Source organism: Montipora capricornis, chromosome 2 (assembly GCF_036669925.1).
Source record: "Montipora capricornis isolate CH-2021 chromosome 2, ASM3666992v2, whole genome shotgun sequence".
NCBI lineage: Eukaryota > Metazoa > Cnidaria > Anthozoa > Scleractinia > Acroporidae > Montipora > Montipora capricornis.
The window spans coordinates 23226749-23245298 of NC_090884.1; the positions used below are offsets into that span (position 1 = coordinate 23226749).

Sequence of the window (18550 nt, forward strand, 5' to 3'; positions counted from 1 at the left end):
ACGGCACAACTCGCGAAGGTCACTAAGCGTTCGACTGGTTCGATGGTCGTTTGAGGGCTTCGAGGAAACTGATCCAACCAGCGTATACTTATATAAAGGGGATACTTTTGTTTGTTTGTTTTGCAGGTATGTTCAGAAAGTGAATTAAGGAAACTTGTTTGCGTAAAAATATGGGATGGAATGAATCTTACTGGTATGCAAATTTTTAGGTTAGTTATTTTAATTACCGGATATGTCTGTTGCTCCTGAACCAAAACAGTTAAATTTCAATGACACGTTCCATTTTACCTACAGTAGTTCCAGTAAACCTTAAAGACTCGAATTGCTCAGTGAATAAATCGAGATTAGCGTGTGTGATTTCAATATACCTCGCCTCCGCTTTGGTGGTCAAAGGTCGACTTTTGTTGACAACAGCATGTTGAAATTGGGCCTCAAAAATCCTCCGTTTCATTTACCCAAAAATTTTATTGAATTTAATTGCAGCAGAAACATTGCTTATTCCGATGAATATCGTCCCGTTTGAGAAAGCCATGTACCAGGATGCTTTTTTGACAGTCGAATTTCGTACAAATTTGGCACTCTGTAATCAATGTAAAAAAGGTTAAGTTTTAAAATTTGGTCAAAAATTCTAGTATGGGTATATTGTACCGTTAACAGCGCTAAAGGGCGAAGGAATTACTCTAGTTGTGCCATGTTGTTTTGAATTTCAAGTTACTCATTCGTTATTTCAAAAATAGCGATTCAAACGAGCAACATTTTGGAGTCGTTTTCACTCGCTCACAAGGACCTATACCGAAAAAGTCGCCCTCCAGGTAAAATAATTATCGAAACAAGCTAAAACATATTTTTCTAAAAATGGTTTTGGAAGTACTTTATTATGACAAAGTTTGGCAATTTTCGATTTTTTTATCTTGCACGGTCTTAGGTGAAAATTGCTGAGAGGCGCTCTTAAAGAGGGTTTCCAGTCACGTTTTGAGACCGACATGTTGATGCAGAAAACCGGCAATAGCAAATTTTGGCTCATGTTTTGCATTGCAATAGAGTTTCTATTGTTCTGTGCACCGAAATAACTGCTCTGACGTCAGCTGAAACCATCTATTATTTACTAATTCAGGTCTGGAAAGAGCTGTTTATGACGCAAATGAAACGTTCCAGGATTCTGTCACTGCATGGAACAAGGTCTATGAAGAGTTTCCCTCCCTTCAGAATTACACAGGGAGATATACAGCGGCCGCTGCCGATGGTACGTTCCAGACAAAGTCAACCTAATAGTTCCAACTAATTTAGGTTATCATGCTTGCATATAACCTCATTTTATCAAGCATTATGTACACTTGATCGTGTGGATGGCCCAGCAAATAAGTGAATGTACGAACACGGGCTTGCGAACCATGACAACGTAAAAAATATACTTGTCGCTCAATCGGAGAGGATTTTTGTCATCCACATTAGCAAATAAAAATTTTCCCAAAAATTTGCCACAAAAATCTTGTTCGTGTGCTTGAGGCCTGAGCAACATCTTCCGAAATTAGCCTTTTGAGGCATCTGTAATCGCAACTAGCCTTGCGTGTCCATTTGCGACACAACTCTCAGTCTGGGTCAGATCTCGAGGATACACACCAGAGTCTAAACTCTCAAAACGGGACAGTAATGTCCGTTTTTGTACCGGAGACGCATAGTTCGTCTAGGACGAACTTGGGCAAACATTTTTCTGCGTCTGTTACGTCGTCTAGTACAAAGACGGGCACAAGACGCATTATGCGTCTGGACGAACTATCCAGTTGAGTGCGTTTTCCATGGATAGTTCGTCCAGACGGATAGTGCGTCTTGTGTCCGGCTTTACACTAGACAAATTTAACAGAGGCTGAAAAAATGTTTCCCAAAGTTCCTCCCAGACGAATTATGCGTCTTATATAGTACGTGCCGTTTTTACACTAGACGGAAAACATGAGAGACGCATAATTCGCCTGGACGGATTAAGCGTCTCTGGTATAAAAACGGCCAATTAGGGAGTTCTAAGTCGGTACGACGGGAAAGGCAGTGCCACCAACACCAAGTAAAGGTAATCGTGCTGAATATGTGTTAGACATTTTAGTACCGTCTCTGTGCCCTTATTTCTATAAAACAATAGCTTGAAATAGTCAGACTTGCAATAGTTAACCCTTTTTATTGGTTTCGCTGTTCCAGCCAATTCAGTCATTTTCGTAAACGGGAAGGTTAATCCATAAGTAAACAGATCTCATGTTTCCAAAAAAATCATGCGAGGAAGGTGATTAAAACTCGTTGGCGAGACTCTCTAAAAAGAATGCTACTAGTTCTTCAATGATCGATCGTGTTGTACTTAAAATTTGCGTACGACTCCTTTCAGCACCGGAAGTGTTATCTAGCCTCTCTGATGCGCAGAATCAAGTAACAAACACAAGTGTACTTCTGGGCTCCCTGGAAACACATTTAAGTCAGATGGAACGTGTTGTTCTCGAGCTACTCCACAAAACCTCTATTATAAGGAATACTTCAAAGGAAGGAATAACATTGATGAATGAGTCCTTTGTTAATGGTGAGCAGTACCTCGTTGTCGAATCTGTATGTACAACATTTCATTCAGCTTTGGAAATTCGTCTAGCTTTTTCTCATCGTCAACGTCGTTGCATGAGATGTTGAATAAACTTGTATGTTTACTAAGCTTTACTGATTTAAGACAGAAAGAAATGTGAGGAATGAAATTTCTCGATTATCAAGTGTTGCGTTTTATCCCTGAGAAAAGCTATATTGTGCACACATATCTCTTATAATGACGCGTTAATTTAAACTCGATTACACGAAAGCCTGAAAAAAGCCGTAAGGCATTACGATCACAAAAAAGGCCACCCATCAAAACAAAACTATTAAAAGATGACCTTAGGGACTTGTCAGAAATTAGCAGGGGGGAAGGGGGAGGTGGAAAACCGGGAAGGATCACAGTTTTTTTAACCTTTCAAAAGGGAGGGCAATTAAAAGAATAGGCAGCAAAAGAGGGAGGGTCACAAGAAATTAATTAAGCCGTTGTGATCATAAAGGGGTGCTTTATTGTGTTATAACACGAATACAAACCAGGTACAGTATGAAAATCATGCCATACAAAATATTTCCTGCCATATGAACGAGTCAAGCTATGGATAGTTTTGTACGTAGTGCGTGTATCTTGGTTTCCAGTGGTAACATCCTATTGAGCCAAAAGCTTTTTTGTTCCTGTTTCTCCAACAGAGATATCACTTGCATCTTAGGTTTGCTTTATTAAAAGTACGGATCCATTTTTCTTCTACAACTGTATAACAAATTTGGGAGGAGGGAGAATTTTAGGATGAGTTCCAAGGGAGGGTCAAGACATTTCAATTCCTTACCTACCTAGAAAGGGTCATTTTATTTTCGCCGCTTCACTGAAAATTTCCACCACCCCCCTCCCCCTGTTAATTTCTGACAAGTCCCTTACAAGGCAACCTTGCAATCCCCTACGTCTTGGGAAAAAGGCAGTGTGATTGTAGTTTAGGTGAGGAAACATGAAATGGTCTTGCGAAAATAATACAGTACGATATTACCTCATATAATTCATTCTAGTACTGAACGTTACCAAACAGCTGTCACCAAGCCCAACTGAACCAGCAGTGAATGCAACAGTACGAGAAGCCAAGGCAGTCATGGATTCACTTCCATCTTTTAGGAACCAGACTGAAATTAAAATAAATTCTGTATCAAGCAAACTCCAAAGCATCAAGCACTTAGTGGCTTCGATCCCATTCGCTCTTCATATTGAAAATGATAGCTCGATTATGCTGGTACCCTCAAAGAGTACGATTGAAAATCCTCACACAAGTGAGATTTCGGTTGACATCAAGACTTACCGCAGCGAGGGAACGTTTCTCTACATGATAGGAGACCCAAACAATTTGACCGCTAGAAGTGATGATGAAATGGTGAGTATTTTTTATACAGGAGCTTTACACCGTTTCTAGACTTACGCACTCATGCATACCTGTTTTATGCGATCAGACATTAGAGCCCATACAATGGGGTGTAGTCGTTTTCTATGACTAACTGCGAAAGGTTATAGTTCAGAGTTACAGCAATTATGACTGGCATTTTGAAAATAATGTAGGCAAACAACTGATCAAAACATTGCAATTGATGTCAAGTCAGTAATGTTTGGAAACCAACTATAAGATGATGGCAACAGCTTTGAATAATAAGCGAGACTTACATAAAGATCTTTCCTTTTAGACAAACACTCTTTGGTTGTTCGTATCAAACAGCTCTGTTCATCTTGTACTTAACCTCGGTCACGGACCAATCACCGCCCACAATCCTCTTGAACTTAAGAATGACACTTGGTACAACATCTATGCTACCAGGTAAGTTTCCTTTACAGAAACCAGGTCCATTTCGAAATGTTTTACAGCAAAAACCTCCAAACCAAGTCACTAGGCCACAACGCACATTAGGAAAGTGGAGCAAGGTTCACGAGCCCGTTGAAGTTCTGTGACAAATAATTGGGGGTTTGGGTAGTTTTGAATGCAAACAATAGAGCGTATGTATCTGACAGCCTTATTATTATATATTAAGGTCCTTAATATATACGTGAAAAAATTGTCATTTGTCTCGGTGAAAAACAAATGGCGGCTAATGTGGTGGGGGAATAGGTTCTTTATTTCATCAACATCAGTCAAGATTTCTTGACAGTTTGTTTTCAGTAAGCATTTCATTTGAAACACAGATTTGGAGGCGTGGTATCCTTAACAGTTAGTTCTGACATTAATGAAAGAGAAACAGTGACGACAAATGGCTCATCCGACAGTGGAGAAAACGTTCTTCAGCTGACAACCCAAAGTTCTATTTATCTGGGTGGACTGCCGAGCAACTTAACGGTATTTACTAATAAGCTGTGTACAAGTCAGCAAATGACCCCCAAAATACACCGCAAATCATCCCGGAACGCAAATCATCCCAAGATTGGAGTGCAAAATGATGCCGAAAAAAATAGGGAATGGCATGGATGGGGGGATGGGCTGGATAGCGAAGTTGAAGATCTTTTAAATCTTAGCTCACAACGGGTTTCCGCCGGATAGTATCCCAGGAATACTACATTTTGTTTCCTACTATGCTGTTATGAATTGCATCACAGAAACAATCATCAAAAACTGAAAACTAGATGCATGTTTAATGACAGAATGAGAATAGGGCTGTTTTTTTGTGTTTTGATCATTCCAACAAAAGACCAGACAAAGTAAGTTTTCGTTGCCGTAAACTTTTATAACATATAGGAAACCTCGTACCCTCTGATCATGATCTTATAGCGCAGCCGCGAGTCTGCCCTCATGCGTACAGAAAACCTAGTAAACCTGTGAAATGAAAGAGATGAACATTTCTTACATCATCATCATAATAATAATAATAATAATCAAGTGAAGCTATGATCCTCGCAGTTATGAACGCAATTTTTGCAATTGCGTAAACAAGCCTGAAAAATTCAGGACTTCAACTGGGTTTGAACCCGTGACCTCGCGATACCAGTGCGACACTCTAACCAACTGAGCTATGAAGCCACTGACGTTGGGAGCTTGTGGTATCGCGAGGTCACCGATTCAAACCCCGTTGAAGTCCTGAATTTTTCAAGCTTCTTTAAGCAATTGCAAAAATTGCGTTCATAACTGCGAGGATCATAGCTTCACTTGATTTCATACCGCTTCACTTGATTTCATACCCGCACTTCATATATGATCCATTTCACATATCATTTCATCGTTAATAATAATAATAATAATAATAATAATAATAATAATAATAATAACAACAACTTTACTAAGTGTCCATGGATTTAGCACAAGAGCACTAATTGGGGAAACTAACGAAATTAACTAGAATTAAATCAATTGAAATCAAATATTGGAGAAAGGAAAACCGGAGTACCCGGAGAAAAACCTGAAGAACCAACAAACTCAACCCACATATGACGTCGAGTCTGGAAATTGAACCCGGGCCTCATTGCTGGGAGGCGAATGCTCTCACCACTGCGACCCCTGCTTCCCTTATTAGGCTGTTTTGCAAGAAAAAACGGCAAAATATCAGATAAAAAAAACAACCACCTTTTTTAAAAAAGCTTATTTCAATTTCGTGGCCAAAAATTATAAAACTTTTCCGCAGGAATCGCAAGAACTCAATTACTTCAACGGGGTTATTGACAACTTTGTTATGGACAAAACACGATATAATCTCTGGGATTCTGAAGAAACTCACGGTCGCGGAGTACTTTACGCTGCACCACGCTACAAAAGACCTTTTTATCCCACTAATGGAAAGACCGTCAGTTTTTTCGGAAATGGCTACCTCCAGCATGCCTTGGGACAGTTCAATGGCAGCTTAGGATTTACCGCAGTTGAGTTGGATTTCAGGACACTGCATCAAAATGGAATCATTATGGCAATTTCAGGCGACCAAGGCAGATATCACTTTGTCATTTACATTCAAAACGGACAAGTTAATTTCTATTTCGAACCTGACCAAGATGATGGCATCATACTTAAGAGTACCGGGTATAGTATGTTGATTTTCTGTACAATGATAGTGCAGCATAGAATTCAATTAATGAAATTGCAAAGTAGTCCGTTGCAAAGCAACGCTTTTTCTTAAGAATCTTATTCCTTGGTGTATTTTTGCCCTCATGAAGCTTTAATTGCAACATCGCGAAATGAACCCTACAGATCAAAGCCATCCAAATGACAGATAATAATACTTTGTATATACTCACTCAGTGATCTTGGTGTTTCGAGCGATCTGATTGGTTCGTTATTTCGGAGTAATTGAGCATTATTCACTCGCTAAGTCTTTGGATGCTTTTCTTCTGCAAAATGTTGTTGAGATTACTTCGTGTGTTAAACGCGGTAAATATTCTGCCACCATTCACCGAGATTGAAAAGAATAGTTGTTAAATATTCTTTGTTTTTCATTTACTACGAAATTTTGAAAATTTCTGTCGGGAAGTAAATGAAACACGACTCTGCTTAAAGACTTGCCACAGAAACATTACCACGTCAAATTTTAAAGTAAAGGAGGCGGTCCATGGCGGGGAAAGCTTTTCTGATCTACGTCTCCAAAACTATCATAAAAGAAACCTCGAAGATACCCTCAAATATCCGGATTTGGATCAAATGCGACCTATCTGCCGTCACTATCTGTCAGTTTCTCCCCTAGAAAGCACATTGATTGCATCGATCTTAATTTAGGTCGTCCTATGCAAATGGTCGGTGGTATCATATTCGTGCTGTTCGTACACGTACGAACGCGACGTTGTCCGTCAAGCCAGCAGGCTCATCTGAGACACCAGACAACCGATTTGTTGGGACCGGTATGACACTGATGGCCAAAGACCACGTGATTACATTTGGCGCTCTTAATCCAGAAAGGTGAGATCATTGAGATAATTGCACTAGTATTGAATTTTAGCAAGGGAATCAGAGCTGGACTTCAAGGGAAGGATAGAGACGATGCAGCTTACAATAATATGTATTGACTGTCACTTTACTTTCAGCATAACCAGCTTTGAGGTGACCGATGTATTTTCTGGAGACATGGCCAATTTGCTTTTGTTCAGTGCCACATCCGGTACTCTGATGCCGCGAGTGTTCAGTGATCCAGAACTGTTGATTGGCAAACAAGGAGTGTCCTTTAGTGGAATTATTAAAGGACCGGTAAGAGGACTTTACGTATGGGAGTGACAAGGCCTGTAAAGACACCATCCTCTATCATGTGAAAACGCGATGAACCTATATAAGCTTGAGAGTTTGTTGCATTTTATTCAAGTGTTGGTTTAACGTACAAAGCTTGTTAGTTCTGTAGCAGATGATTCCGATATTACTTAGGGAACGCAGATTTCAACTTCAACTAATGTAGGTCCGTAATACACTTCAAGCACAGAGTGCTTTCTAATATATTTTACGGAATCTTGCTAGAAGTTTCATTACATTCGTGATCATCCTTTACATAACGTTCGATTCTTTCTTCGTTGATGGTGACCATCGTTGCTTATGTCTTACAGATCGAGTATGGAACACGTTTCTATGGTTACGAAATAGCTTCAGGGGAATGCTCTTACGCAAGTATTAACGTCGACCGTGAAGACAAAGCGCTGTCTTCTGTGACATTCATATTTAAGACCGAAGCGGAAAGTGGAGTGCTTCTGTACATCGGAAATGACGTAAGATTGCCAGGTTCAATTTTATCCGTTAAGTGAATTAACCCCAAACTGCTCTAATGAGATAACCATACAATTATTTTACAACAAGTTGCAAAAATAGTACAGACACTTCACCTTCTTGGGACTTTATTAATTTACCTATTATCTTTCACACTGCAGCCCCCCTTTCCCCCTCCCTTCCCCCCTCCCCCCCCCTCCCTTATCAGTGTTGCTAGCAAGACAAGAAAATTGTTGCAAACTTAAACAGTCAACATTGAAAGGGGGAGAGGGGAAGGGATGTGGGAAAGGTTTAAATTCTACATACGGCGGGTATTGGAAGCTAGAAAAGGTGTTTCTTAATGAAATTGCAACTTGTTGTAGCAGGGGCATATGTTCAGTCACGCCCTTTCTTCTTTCACGTTATGAGTTAAATTAAAAGATGGATAAAAACGTCAAATTTGTTTTGGTAATGCAGGAAACTCCTTCGTTGTACATAGCATTACTTCACGGAGACTTGTTCTTGTGGCTCGGTGATGTTAAATCGTCTCCAGTGTTTACGTCGTCAAATGGCACGTTTGCCGATAATTCGTGGTATGCCCTTCGGTTTACATCCACAGCAGATAGGTATGTAATTAACTGTCAACCTTACTGAACCGAGTTAAGGTCATAGAGAGACCTTTTTGATTGTGACTGTTAGGCTTCTTTATGCAAGACACCGTTAAAACGCATAAGGATGAATCCAATCGCGATCAAACAGTCGTTTTTTAAGAAATGGAAAACAACTATGTTATAATGCTAAGTGCTTGAAGATTCTGATTACAATTGCAAGGTTTTGGTGAAAGCGAGATGCTTAACTGTGTTGGCACTGAAATAGTTTTGTGTCATCAGCACAATGTCAAAATTTAGTTGGCTCTTTTAAATGAAAAGCGGAAACAAACAAAAACATTTTTAAACAAGGATAGCACTCATTTTCATTAATTTGCCTGGATTTTCAAGAAATAGAGTATAAGCGTGAAATCATATGTTTACATTTTGAATCCAGTCATAAAAAAGAGCAAACTCTCTTCCATTTTGGTCTAAACTGATGCGAACATCACGTAATAGATGGCGGAGCTCCTTACTCTCTGCCCGCTAAATTTTTGTTCGACTCTACATTATCTTTTTGAGAATGCTCTCTTTGTCTCTATTTCAGATACGATCTGTTTGTAAACGATACACTCACTCATTCCGGTAGATTTGACTTTGCTGGGTCGCCAATACTTGTTCACAAGCAATTTTACGTGGGTGGTATTCCACTTAATAGTTCTTCACAAGTTCCATATTCGTTTTGTTTTCGCGGTGGAATGAAAGATCTGCTTATAAATTCAAGGTAAGTGAGAGACTTCTATTACTCGCCTTTAACTTCCACGAGGAATCACACACTTGTCGGAAAAAGATCGATTGTAACTTTTATGAGACCCTAGTGACTGATATTGCGTGGTAAACACAATTTCACACAAAAAAACCCAACAGACAAATCTTTACTTTCCTGATTAAGATGAAGGTGAAATATATAAATATACATTTCGTATTTATGGAAGAAAAGCAGAAGAAGAACACTTAATCAACAAGGGAGGCGCATTTACACTTCGTTTATGTACCACAGCTGAAAAAAGCTACATGATGAGTTACGGCGAGGGAACTTGAGTAGAGAAATTAAGCATCAGTATTCTAATCTCGAAGGACCATCTGTCGCGCAAAACATATGCATAGATGTAACCATACTTTGTCGCTGCGAACTTTGCATGAAGCCGAAAAAATACAGGAGAAAAGTCATATTTTGGTGGTTCCGGTTTAGTTGAAGTGAGCACGGAATTACTGCCGAGAAAAAGAAATATATGTTATTTGCTCGTTACACTTTTTCGCTATACGGAGCGACCCTTATGCTAGCGGGTAAATAGCTTATTTATGTTTTCCTCTCTCTCTCTTCCTCTCAGAAATCCCTGTAGTAATTACTAGTCACTTACATTGCGCTTGATATAGCGAATGCAGTAAGTGACTTACAAACTGAACGTTTTAAAGAAAAATATTTTTATTTGAATTTTGTTTCCAAGCCTATTCTCTAATAAAAAACTGTTTTGAAACTAATTTCGGTGTAAAAAATTAAATTGAATTTCAAGGACAAAAACTCCCAGAGCGTTACCGCGCCCCTAGGCCATCATAGACTGGAAATCCGGACGAAGAACCAATCAATAAACCAATATTAGCAACTTACCTCATACCGCAATTCGGTATTATTATTGCAGAGGCGAAGTCATAACATAAAAGTACTGCGTACGTTCTTAACTTTCATGGTTGCATATTTTCATCGGTTAAAGTGGTCTTTCTCTTCTTTCCCTTCGGCTTTAGGTTTGTTAGCTTGCTCTCTGAACATGCGCTTGGTGTGTCAAACGCAGGAGTCATTCCAGCCCGTGTTCGTCCACCAATTCCTAAGACATGTGTGCCCCCTCTTGCCTCCGCCAGCTCGATGAACAATCCAAGGACTGTGCATTTTGATCTTTTTGAGAGCAAAGGAGAGAGTTATATCGGGTTCAATTTGAATGGAAGCCGTAGTGACATCTTTCAGTCTGCGTAAGACAATCCTTGATGTTATTATCTTTCATTTCCTGGAAGCTATACTTACATCACTAGAGTAAATGGGTTGATTTTAAAGAAAAAAATATAATGTTTTGCCCCACAGGAATATAAAGCTTCATTGAAAGATAACCATGCGCTGAAATAAAAGTAGCCACCACTCAATGTGATAGGGATGGTCCTATTAATCTTTGTATTGACTTTATTTTATGACCAGATTTGTGGTGGCATTGGATTTCCGTGCTCTTTCAGATGACGGTATCTTGTTATATGCGACTGACCACGACACGCATCCCACTCAGTTCTTTTCATTGGAGCTGGTGCGTGGTCGTTTGGTATTCAAGTTTAACTCCGGCAGAGGTCTGGTATCTACGGGTACAGCAAACACGTACACAGGAAAAGGTGTTTGGTACAGGGTATGTATTACTTATGCAATCTGAAACAATTGCATTGCCCCAAGTAAAACGATCGCGGTTCCAAAGTCAAACGCTGCACCCTAAAAATCTCATATCACCATTTTAACGTTTTAAGTTCAGATGACCCGGCCGCATAGCTGTCTTTGAAGAAACAATACCAATCTATTTTTTCAACTCCCCTTTAAACAACAACAACAACAACAACAACAACAACAAAAACAATACTTTATTTCACCCCATAGTTACAATAAACTAATTAACAATTATTCCAAGAGCGCGGGTTGGATATGAAATGATAGATAGCCATCGAGGCGCTACGCGCCTCGTTGGCTATAATCATCTCATATCCAACAAGCGCGAGTGGAATAATTGTTTTATTAAAAACGCCCCCAAAATATAGAAAACTAGACTACAATAAAAATAAAAAGGCCCAAAAAAACCACGCGTATGCTTGCCGTGTTTGTAGATCATGGTATAATGGCTCATAACCCATGATGGCTTAGTCAATCAAAACTCTCGAATTGCATTATCCAATGATCCAGTTTTTAATAATTAAAAAATTATACAATAGTTATACAATAATAACAATAATACAGCGGATGATAGGGGTGCTGGCTGCCCGAAATAACCATTTAGATTTTTGATTGAGTATACCATCCTGTACGACTAAGCTTGTTGCAATGAATACTTGAAATTTACGGCATTATTTGTTGCCAAAGGGCGTAAACATATAAAGGAAGTAATACAGACAAATCTCCCGCAAGCGACCACCCAAAATATCAAGCCGAGGTGGTCGCTTGCGGGAGCTTTGACCATATTTTTGGTTTGCACTCACGTGACACGGCGGCCATGTTGGATGGCAAATAATACAATTTCTTTTCGCAGAATTTGCATAATAATAAAGTTTACTTCCCAGCAGAGAGACAGGTTATTGTTCTTCCATCCAACATGGCCACCATGACGTTACAGCAAACCAGCAATTGAGTCAAAATTTACCTCAGCATATGGTAACTGCAGAGACTTACCCCCATCAGTCAATGCTGGTCTAAACCCATGTAGAAACTTTTTGTAGTCACAAAAATATTTATTTCCATGTGAATGCGTTTTTTTATGGAGACAACAAGACATAAATGCCTCGGCTTAAACAAAAAATAAATAAATAAATATTGGATTTATGACTTGGGGTGAATAGGGAATGATTGCTGACTGTGCCAAATACTGTACTTCGATTTTCAATGATACCATAGTTCCTTCAAGCTGTTGACTGTTCTTGAGAGAAAAGTCAATTAGGAAATCAGTTCTCATTTTCTGTAATTTTAAGACATTTAGGTCGTCTCTTTTAAGACTGATATAATACAGTGCATGTACATTTTTTCCTTTAAAACTTTAAATGTTTTATTCCTGGTGTAAAAAGTCGGTTTCCAGAATAAATCCGGTACTTCTCATTGAGAAATTTCCCTTTCTTGTCACCTACCCAGGAATGCGATAATGTTACGAGGCCTTACTACCCAATTTCAAGTGGTAGCGTACAAGTCTGAGGTGGTTAATAACAAAAGAAAATTTCAAACTATTAGCTCTTAAAGTGGTTGCGGTCGCCTTTTTCGAGGTAGTCGTGAACAAGAGGTTCCAAATATAGTGATTTTACTCGGAAACTTTGGGTATTTTGGAAAATTGGTCGCTGAGGAGAGGTGGTCGCTACCGGAGGTTTGACTGTATCTTCTATAGTAATATGAACGATTCATCATAGTATATTAACAGACCATCAGAGGTTGCTCTCACAATTTGTACACTGCAATTATGAATCATGTGTTTTGTTGGGAAGACAGGGTTCCTTTCAGATAGTCATGGTACAAAGTAGTGTACCACTTTGTTTCCAGTTTTATGAATTTTTGCAAAAGGTGTGAAATATTACCAGTGCGGGTTAACAAACATTATCGTACATTTGTATGACCAAAAACCACACTCATGTTCTTAACGAGGTTTTTTTCATTTGTATTAGGTCTATATTCTTCGATTTCTCCATTTTGGTGCCATGCTGGTGAACACAAGAGAATACAGCAACGACAGACATAACCCGCCAAGTAAGCTTATGCATCTGCGCAAACTGTACATTGGTGGTATACCCAAACATGTGGTGGCCACTCATCTCACCAACAGGTAGAGTGTAAACTTAACCTTGAGAAGTCTATTTATTTATCCCTCATATAGTACGCGCGCTACGACTGGCTAATTCAACGGGCTGTATCTACAGTACGGCCCGCTATATTTGAAATTTTGATGCAACATTTTCTAGCAAATTTTTCTTGTCTGAAACTGTTTGCAAACAACTATTTTAACGAACAAACGAGATGCTTCCGTGAAGCATACACTGGGTTGCCTGTGGTACGTGCTACAGAATATTACAAGGCACTGAATTGTGTGGTATTGAAATACAGCATTCCAGTCTCTGAAGAATAACAAATAAAAGAGAAGCGAGAAACATTGGCTTCTGGGCTGACATGTTGATAATTTTCAAGTTCCCTCACAACTTCTTTGCACCACAAGTGTGCCCTCTGAGCATCTGACAGCTTTGTAATACTAAACTTCACTGAAGTCAAGCCCTGTTGAGCGGGGTTAGTGTTAGGATGGGAGACCAAAACAATAAACCCCTCATAAAAAACAGAAGCATCTGACCGAAAATACTATTAACGCTAACAAATGCGAACTCAGCAAGGTACAGATTTTGTTAGCTTGCTTTATGCAAAACAAATATTGATGAAAAAGCAAATAACTATTGATACACAGTTTTTAGAAAGAGCAGAAGGAAGTTTCCGGGACGGTCGATCGAGAATGAAATATTTACGACATGAAAACAACATTAATTTTGAACCGTGAATATCGAATATAAAAAGTTACGATCAGCGATAAACATTTTGGGAGATTTTTGCTACGTTCAAGTAAATTGCAAAATCGAAAGTGACATGGCCGGAATTCAGCGGGCGGCCGTGATTAAGTTACCGCGGCATGTTTACTCGCCAAACAGTGAAGCATCTGTGTCAAATGATGGCAAGATACCGGGTTTTTGTAAGTTTCTTTTTCTGTCAAGTGTTATAAAGTTTGACAATGAAATGAGCGAAGTCAAAACAAAGATCACAATCGCCCAACTCTTGTTTATACAAAGTCAAAATTTACTCTCCAAGACGCGTACGACGTTATTATCAACAGGTAATTCCATCATTTTGGCAATAGCAACTACTTTATTATTCATGTGCGTCACAAGTTTTCACTGATTTTGGGGCTCATTTTGTTGAAACTCAAGCACGCTTCCAACAGGCCTGTGAACCCTTCCTGCTTACAGAGCAATACTAAAAAACTTCTCCCATATCACATTTCAACCTTAAGCTCGAAAATTCAATACACAACATGATATTATAATTCACAAAGGCAGAAAATACCACAGAATCCTTTTCCAGCGAAAATTTTATTGAAACAAACAACATATTTGCTCTTAGAGGCGAAAATCTCTTCCTATTTCATTGCGTGCGTGAAGACAAGAAACTCAATTGTGTCAAATTACCATGTACTTCAGGTAAATACAGCTCACTTTGATTTCCTCTCGACGGGCGATAGATTGTTGTCGAAGTCCAGTCCTCGTCGCTTTCGAGATTCATGCCTAGTTTATCCAACTGACTTTCCATTATTGAGCTCCATAAGGGTATATTTTGTTTAAGGATCCACTAAAACGCCATTCGCGTTGCATGACTTTCGACGCCATTGCAGGCTAAGTTAATGATTCTACTGTGTCCACCAGAGAAATCTACGCAGTTCCACTACCCTCTCGATCCTAAGAAAATACGCGCAGAAGGCTCTATACACAAAGACACCACTTACCAGGGGAGTGACAGGCAAGACTTTTACCGACACGGAAAAAAAAAAATAAAATAAAAAAATAAAAAAAATAAAACAAACAAACTAAACGCAGACCTCGACTGGGTTTGCCCATAGGCAACCCAGTAATAAGATTTACTCGTTTTTCCGACTTTTAAGCATGGCAACCATCTATGGCAAGGAAAAAAAAAGGATCTTTATTTAAGTGTCTAGTCGTTCTAGCGCTGAAGCACTAATCGGGGACACTGTAACTTGAAATTAACAATTAACACAAATTGAGTCAAATGTTGGTTTTTGAGGAGAGGGGAAACCGGAGTACCGGGGAAAACCTCTCGGTGCAGAGTAGAGAACCAACAAACTCAACCCACATATGACGTCGAGTCTGGGAATCGAACCGGGCCACATTGGTGGGAGGCGAGTGCTTCACCACTGCGCCATCCCTGCACCCCAGTTAAACGTTCCGTCTTACTTCAAGTAGTCTCCTTTCCCGCCCGCCTTATTACCTCAGAGATATAATGAATATCTTACTAACGTCGTTTTCTTGGTCCGTACTGTAAGTTACGGATCTTCAATTTTTTCCCGTCAATTTATAAATCAACGAGGAAACAAGTTACTTGGTCCGAAACTTACAGTACGGACCGAGAAAACGAATCTCAGTAGTAAGTGTTATATATTATCTAACTGGGGAGAGAATAGGATTGTACAACAACGTCAAACTTATCGAACTTTTACCAGTAACTCGTGGTATACATTTAAAAGTGGTAAATGGCAAAAGCTTGCCGAGTAAAGTGACTGGGTCATTACAGAGCTTTCCGGACTGCATGGCTGCGAACCCTTTTAATGACCGAGCCACATCAGTCAAAATCGTCCTACGCGGCACTCTTGAGAAGCAGGTTCCAGTAATTTTTAATACTTTTTAGTGGTAGTAAAACTTAAATAAAATAAAAGTATATTATTAAAACACACTTTTATTTATTGTATTTTTATTTTAATTTGTATATATGTATATTTTTTGCCATTGTATGATGAGTCTACCGCGTAGAAATACGCCTTACTGAATGGTTTAACACAAAATACGAGAAACAAGCAAAATCTCTGCGCGTATTATGTTAACCCGCGCAAAAAGGGAATTATTATTCCACTATTACGCCATCTCCATTATTTTGGCTTCTTCCTGCCTGAGAATGGTGTCGATTGCATAATAAGACGTGTGCGTCGAATGACGAAAACGTCGAATGTCCTTTATTTGATTGGATAAACGAAATGACGAGTGACAAGCGATGAGAAGATAAATTCTCGGGCTTTGCATCGTGTTGAAAATAATTTCTTTTATATCGAAAAACTCCCGTTCCCTTCGTATTTGCTCGGTTCTAAACCAGTGAAACCGGGACACTCAGTGTATTGCCATCTCTTATCTTGCGCGTTCTCTTGACCAAACATGGTAAAATGGCGTAATTGCGGAAATAATAAATCAAGTTATATATTATCATATAGACTGATTTAGCATGGCGTTTTTACGTGAACGGCAGGCTGCTTCTTGTCGTTTAAGAGTAAAAAGTTTCTTATTCTAACTTCTCTTGTTCCTCTGAGTAGTTGCTCGAACTTGATCTGGAGATTATGAGCAATATCAAACGAGTTTCTTCCAGTTTTGGCCATACGCAAATTTCAGTCCAATACTATATTTGCCGTTTTGCTGTGTCTCTATATGTGTCCTTTATTGACCAAGCGTTTGGTTAAGATGGTTGGATATTGGACCAGTCCTTTGCTTTTTTCGTGTCGGTCTATTAACCCGCAAAACCCAGCAACCTAGCCGGAGAAGCATGGTCACTAAAGGGATTTATTAAATGGCCAAATTGTTGTTTTCTTGCGTGGAAATAGAACGAACAGTCCTGATAGGATAGGCAATCAGAGGACAGAATTCGCTTCGTCTTTGCCCGCTCAAGGAGCTTGCCATACACTAAATACACAAAAGTCGGCGTCGTTTCTCTCTCTGAATTTATTAGCACCAACTTATTCTGTGTATACTAATATTTGGGTCTTTTAACAGAATTAAGTATTGGAAGGTAATGTGAAGTGCGTCAAATCTTTTCACGAACTCTGTTCTTGATGGCGGTAACGAGTGAATGCAAACTTCAGTCACTCTGCGTCACTTTTGTTCGGCAGGCATCTTGGTTTTGCTGGCTGTATCTCTGATTTCACAGAAGAGAATAACAAATGGATGTTTGATTTAACCAAAGCTGACTTGGTGGGACCCGAAAAAATCAGACGATCGTGCTACACCGAAGTTCAGTCAGGCCTTGGTTTCAACGGTTCTTCCTGGGCAAGATTTGGTAAGACGTTTTCATTTTAAGAGAATCTAACAATATGGCCAACCCGGGCTAACCAACATACCGTGTAGTATGAAACTGAGTAATGCGATACAACACCATCTAGAAATAAAACCATGATCGATACTTGCGCTGGAGTAATAAAATATACAAACGTAAGTGTTTATTTGTTGCATGGTTTATGTTACCGGTTGAAATGTATGCCAGCTCTGAGCCCAATTTCGCCGATTTGCGTCAAATGTAGAATATATGCAAGTTGCTCATGCAAGCAATTAAAGGCAGTACTTAGACAAGAGTTTTTGTGCACTTTTGTGTTGTTAATCCATTTCCAGATAACTTAACGTTAGCCGCAAACTTCAGCGTCCAGTTGACGTTCCGTACCTCGTCACGTAACGGGATAATATTTTTGATCATGGGACAAGCTGTGGACGACTCAGGTGAGAGCTGAACGAAAACAGCAGAGCAATGTAATTCTAACGCTACATTGAAAAAGTACGGAGAGAAAATAATATTAGCGCATGGGTAAAAAATTTTGGAAAATCTATCAATGCGAGAAAATTTTGGTTATGACGTCAGCGTACGCCCGACCTTAAAGACTGTCGGGGTAGAGGTGGGGAGGAAAGACGGCCTTTGGGAACTGGCAAATCTCCTTGGCGGGAAATCGCATGGCCAGCGTCGCATTTGGCAAGCCGCGTATTTCTGGCGGGAAATCACATCGACTGTCGTCGGTTTTTATGCTCAATCAAAGCCAGTTTAAGCTACGGTAATACGAGCAACAAAAACTTTCCAACTTGTCTCGCAACATTGCTGCGAAACTAGTCAAAAAGCGATGGTGCACGTTGTACATCCCACACACAACCTGTCTCGCAAAAAAAAAGGTGCTGCAAGTTGCTGCAGCGTATTTCAGAAAGTGGAGGTCCCTTCTACTTTCTGCAACATTATCTCCAAATTGCTACCCGTTTTACCACTCCAATAGAACTTTTTCCGCAACAAAATCACTTTCCTGACGCTCTTGAATTGTCAAGAGCGGTGATTACGTAATATGTCGCTGCAGTACGTTGTCTGCCAAGTGGCGACAAAATTTCAAGACTCGAACTCGGGTTTCTAGCCCTCACCCTAAACAG

General features: G+C 39.6%; 1 protein-coding gene across 1 annotated transcript in view; it reads left to right on the forward strand.

Moving 5' to 3' along the window:
* The window catches only part of LOC138039134 (laminin subunit alpha-1-like), a 25197-nt gene continuing 6647 nt past the window's right edge, over positions 1–18550 (forward strand). The window contains exons 1-17 of the mRNA XM_068885319.1: positions 1–126; positions 1115–1243; positions 2369–2557; positions 3595–3950; positions 4255–4385; positions 4748–4898; positions 6175–6563; positions 7254–7433; positions 7559–7718; positions 8066–8224; positions 8679–8827; positions 9396–9572; positions 10592–10813; positions 11034–11232; positions 13232–13389; positions 17263–17429; positions 17759–17863. Of these exons, the coding sequence (XP_068741420.1) occupies positions 2461–2557; positions 3595–3950; positions 4255–4385; positions 4748–4898; positions 6175–6563; positions 7254–7433; positions 7559–7718; positions 8066–8224; positions 8679–8827; positions 9396–9572; positions 10592–10813; positions 11034–11232; positions 13232–13389; positions 17263–17429; positions 17759–17863 (2800 nt within the window). The 5' untranslated portion in view covers positions 1–126; positions 1115–1243; positions 2369–2460. The remainder of the gene's footprint in view (positions 127–1114; positions 1244–2368; positions 2558–3594; positions 3951–4254; positions 4386–4747; positions 4899–6174; positions 6564–7253; positions 7434–7558; positions 7719–8065; positions 8225–8678; positions 8828–9395; positions 9573–10591; positions 10814–11033; positions 11233–13231; positions 13390–17262; positions 17430–17758; positions 17864–18550) is intronic.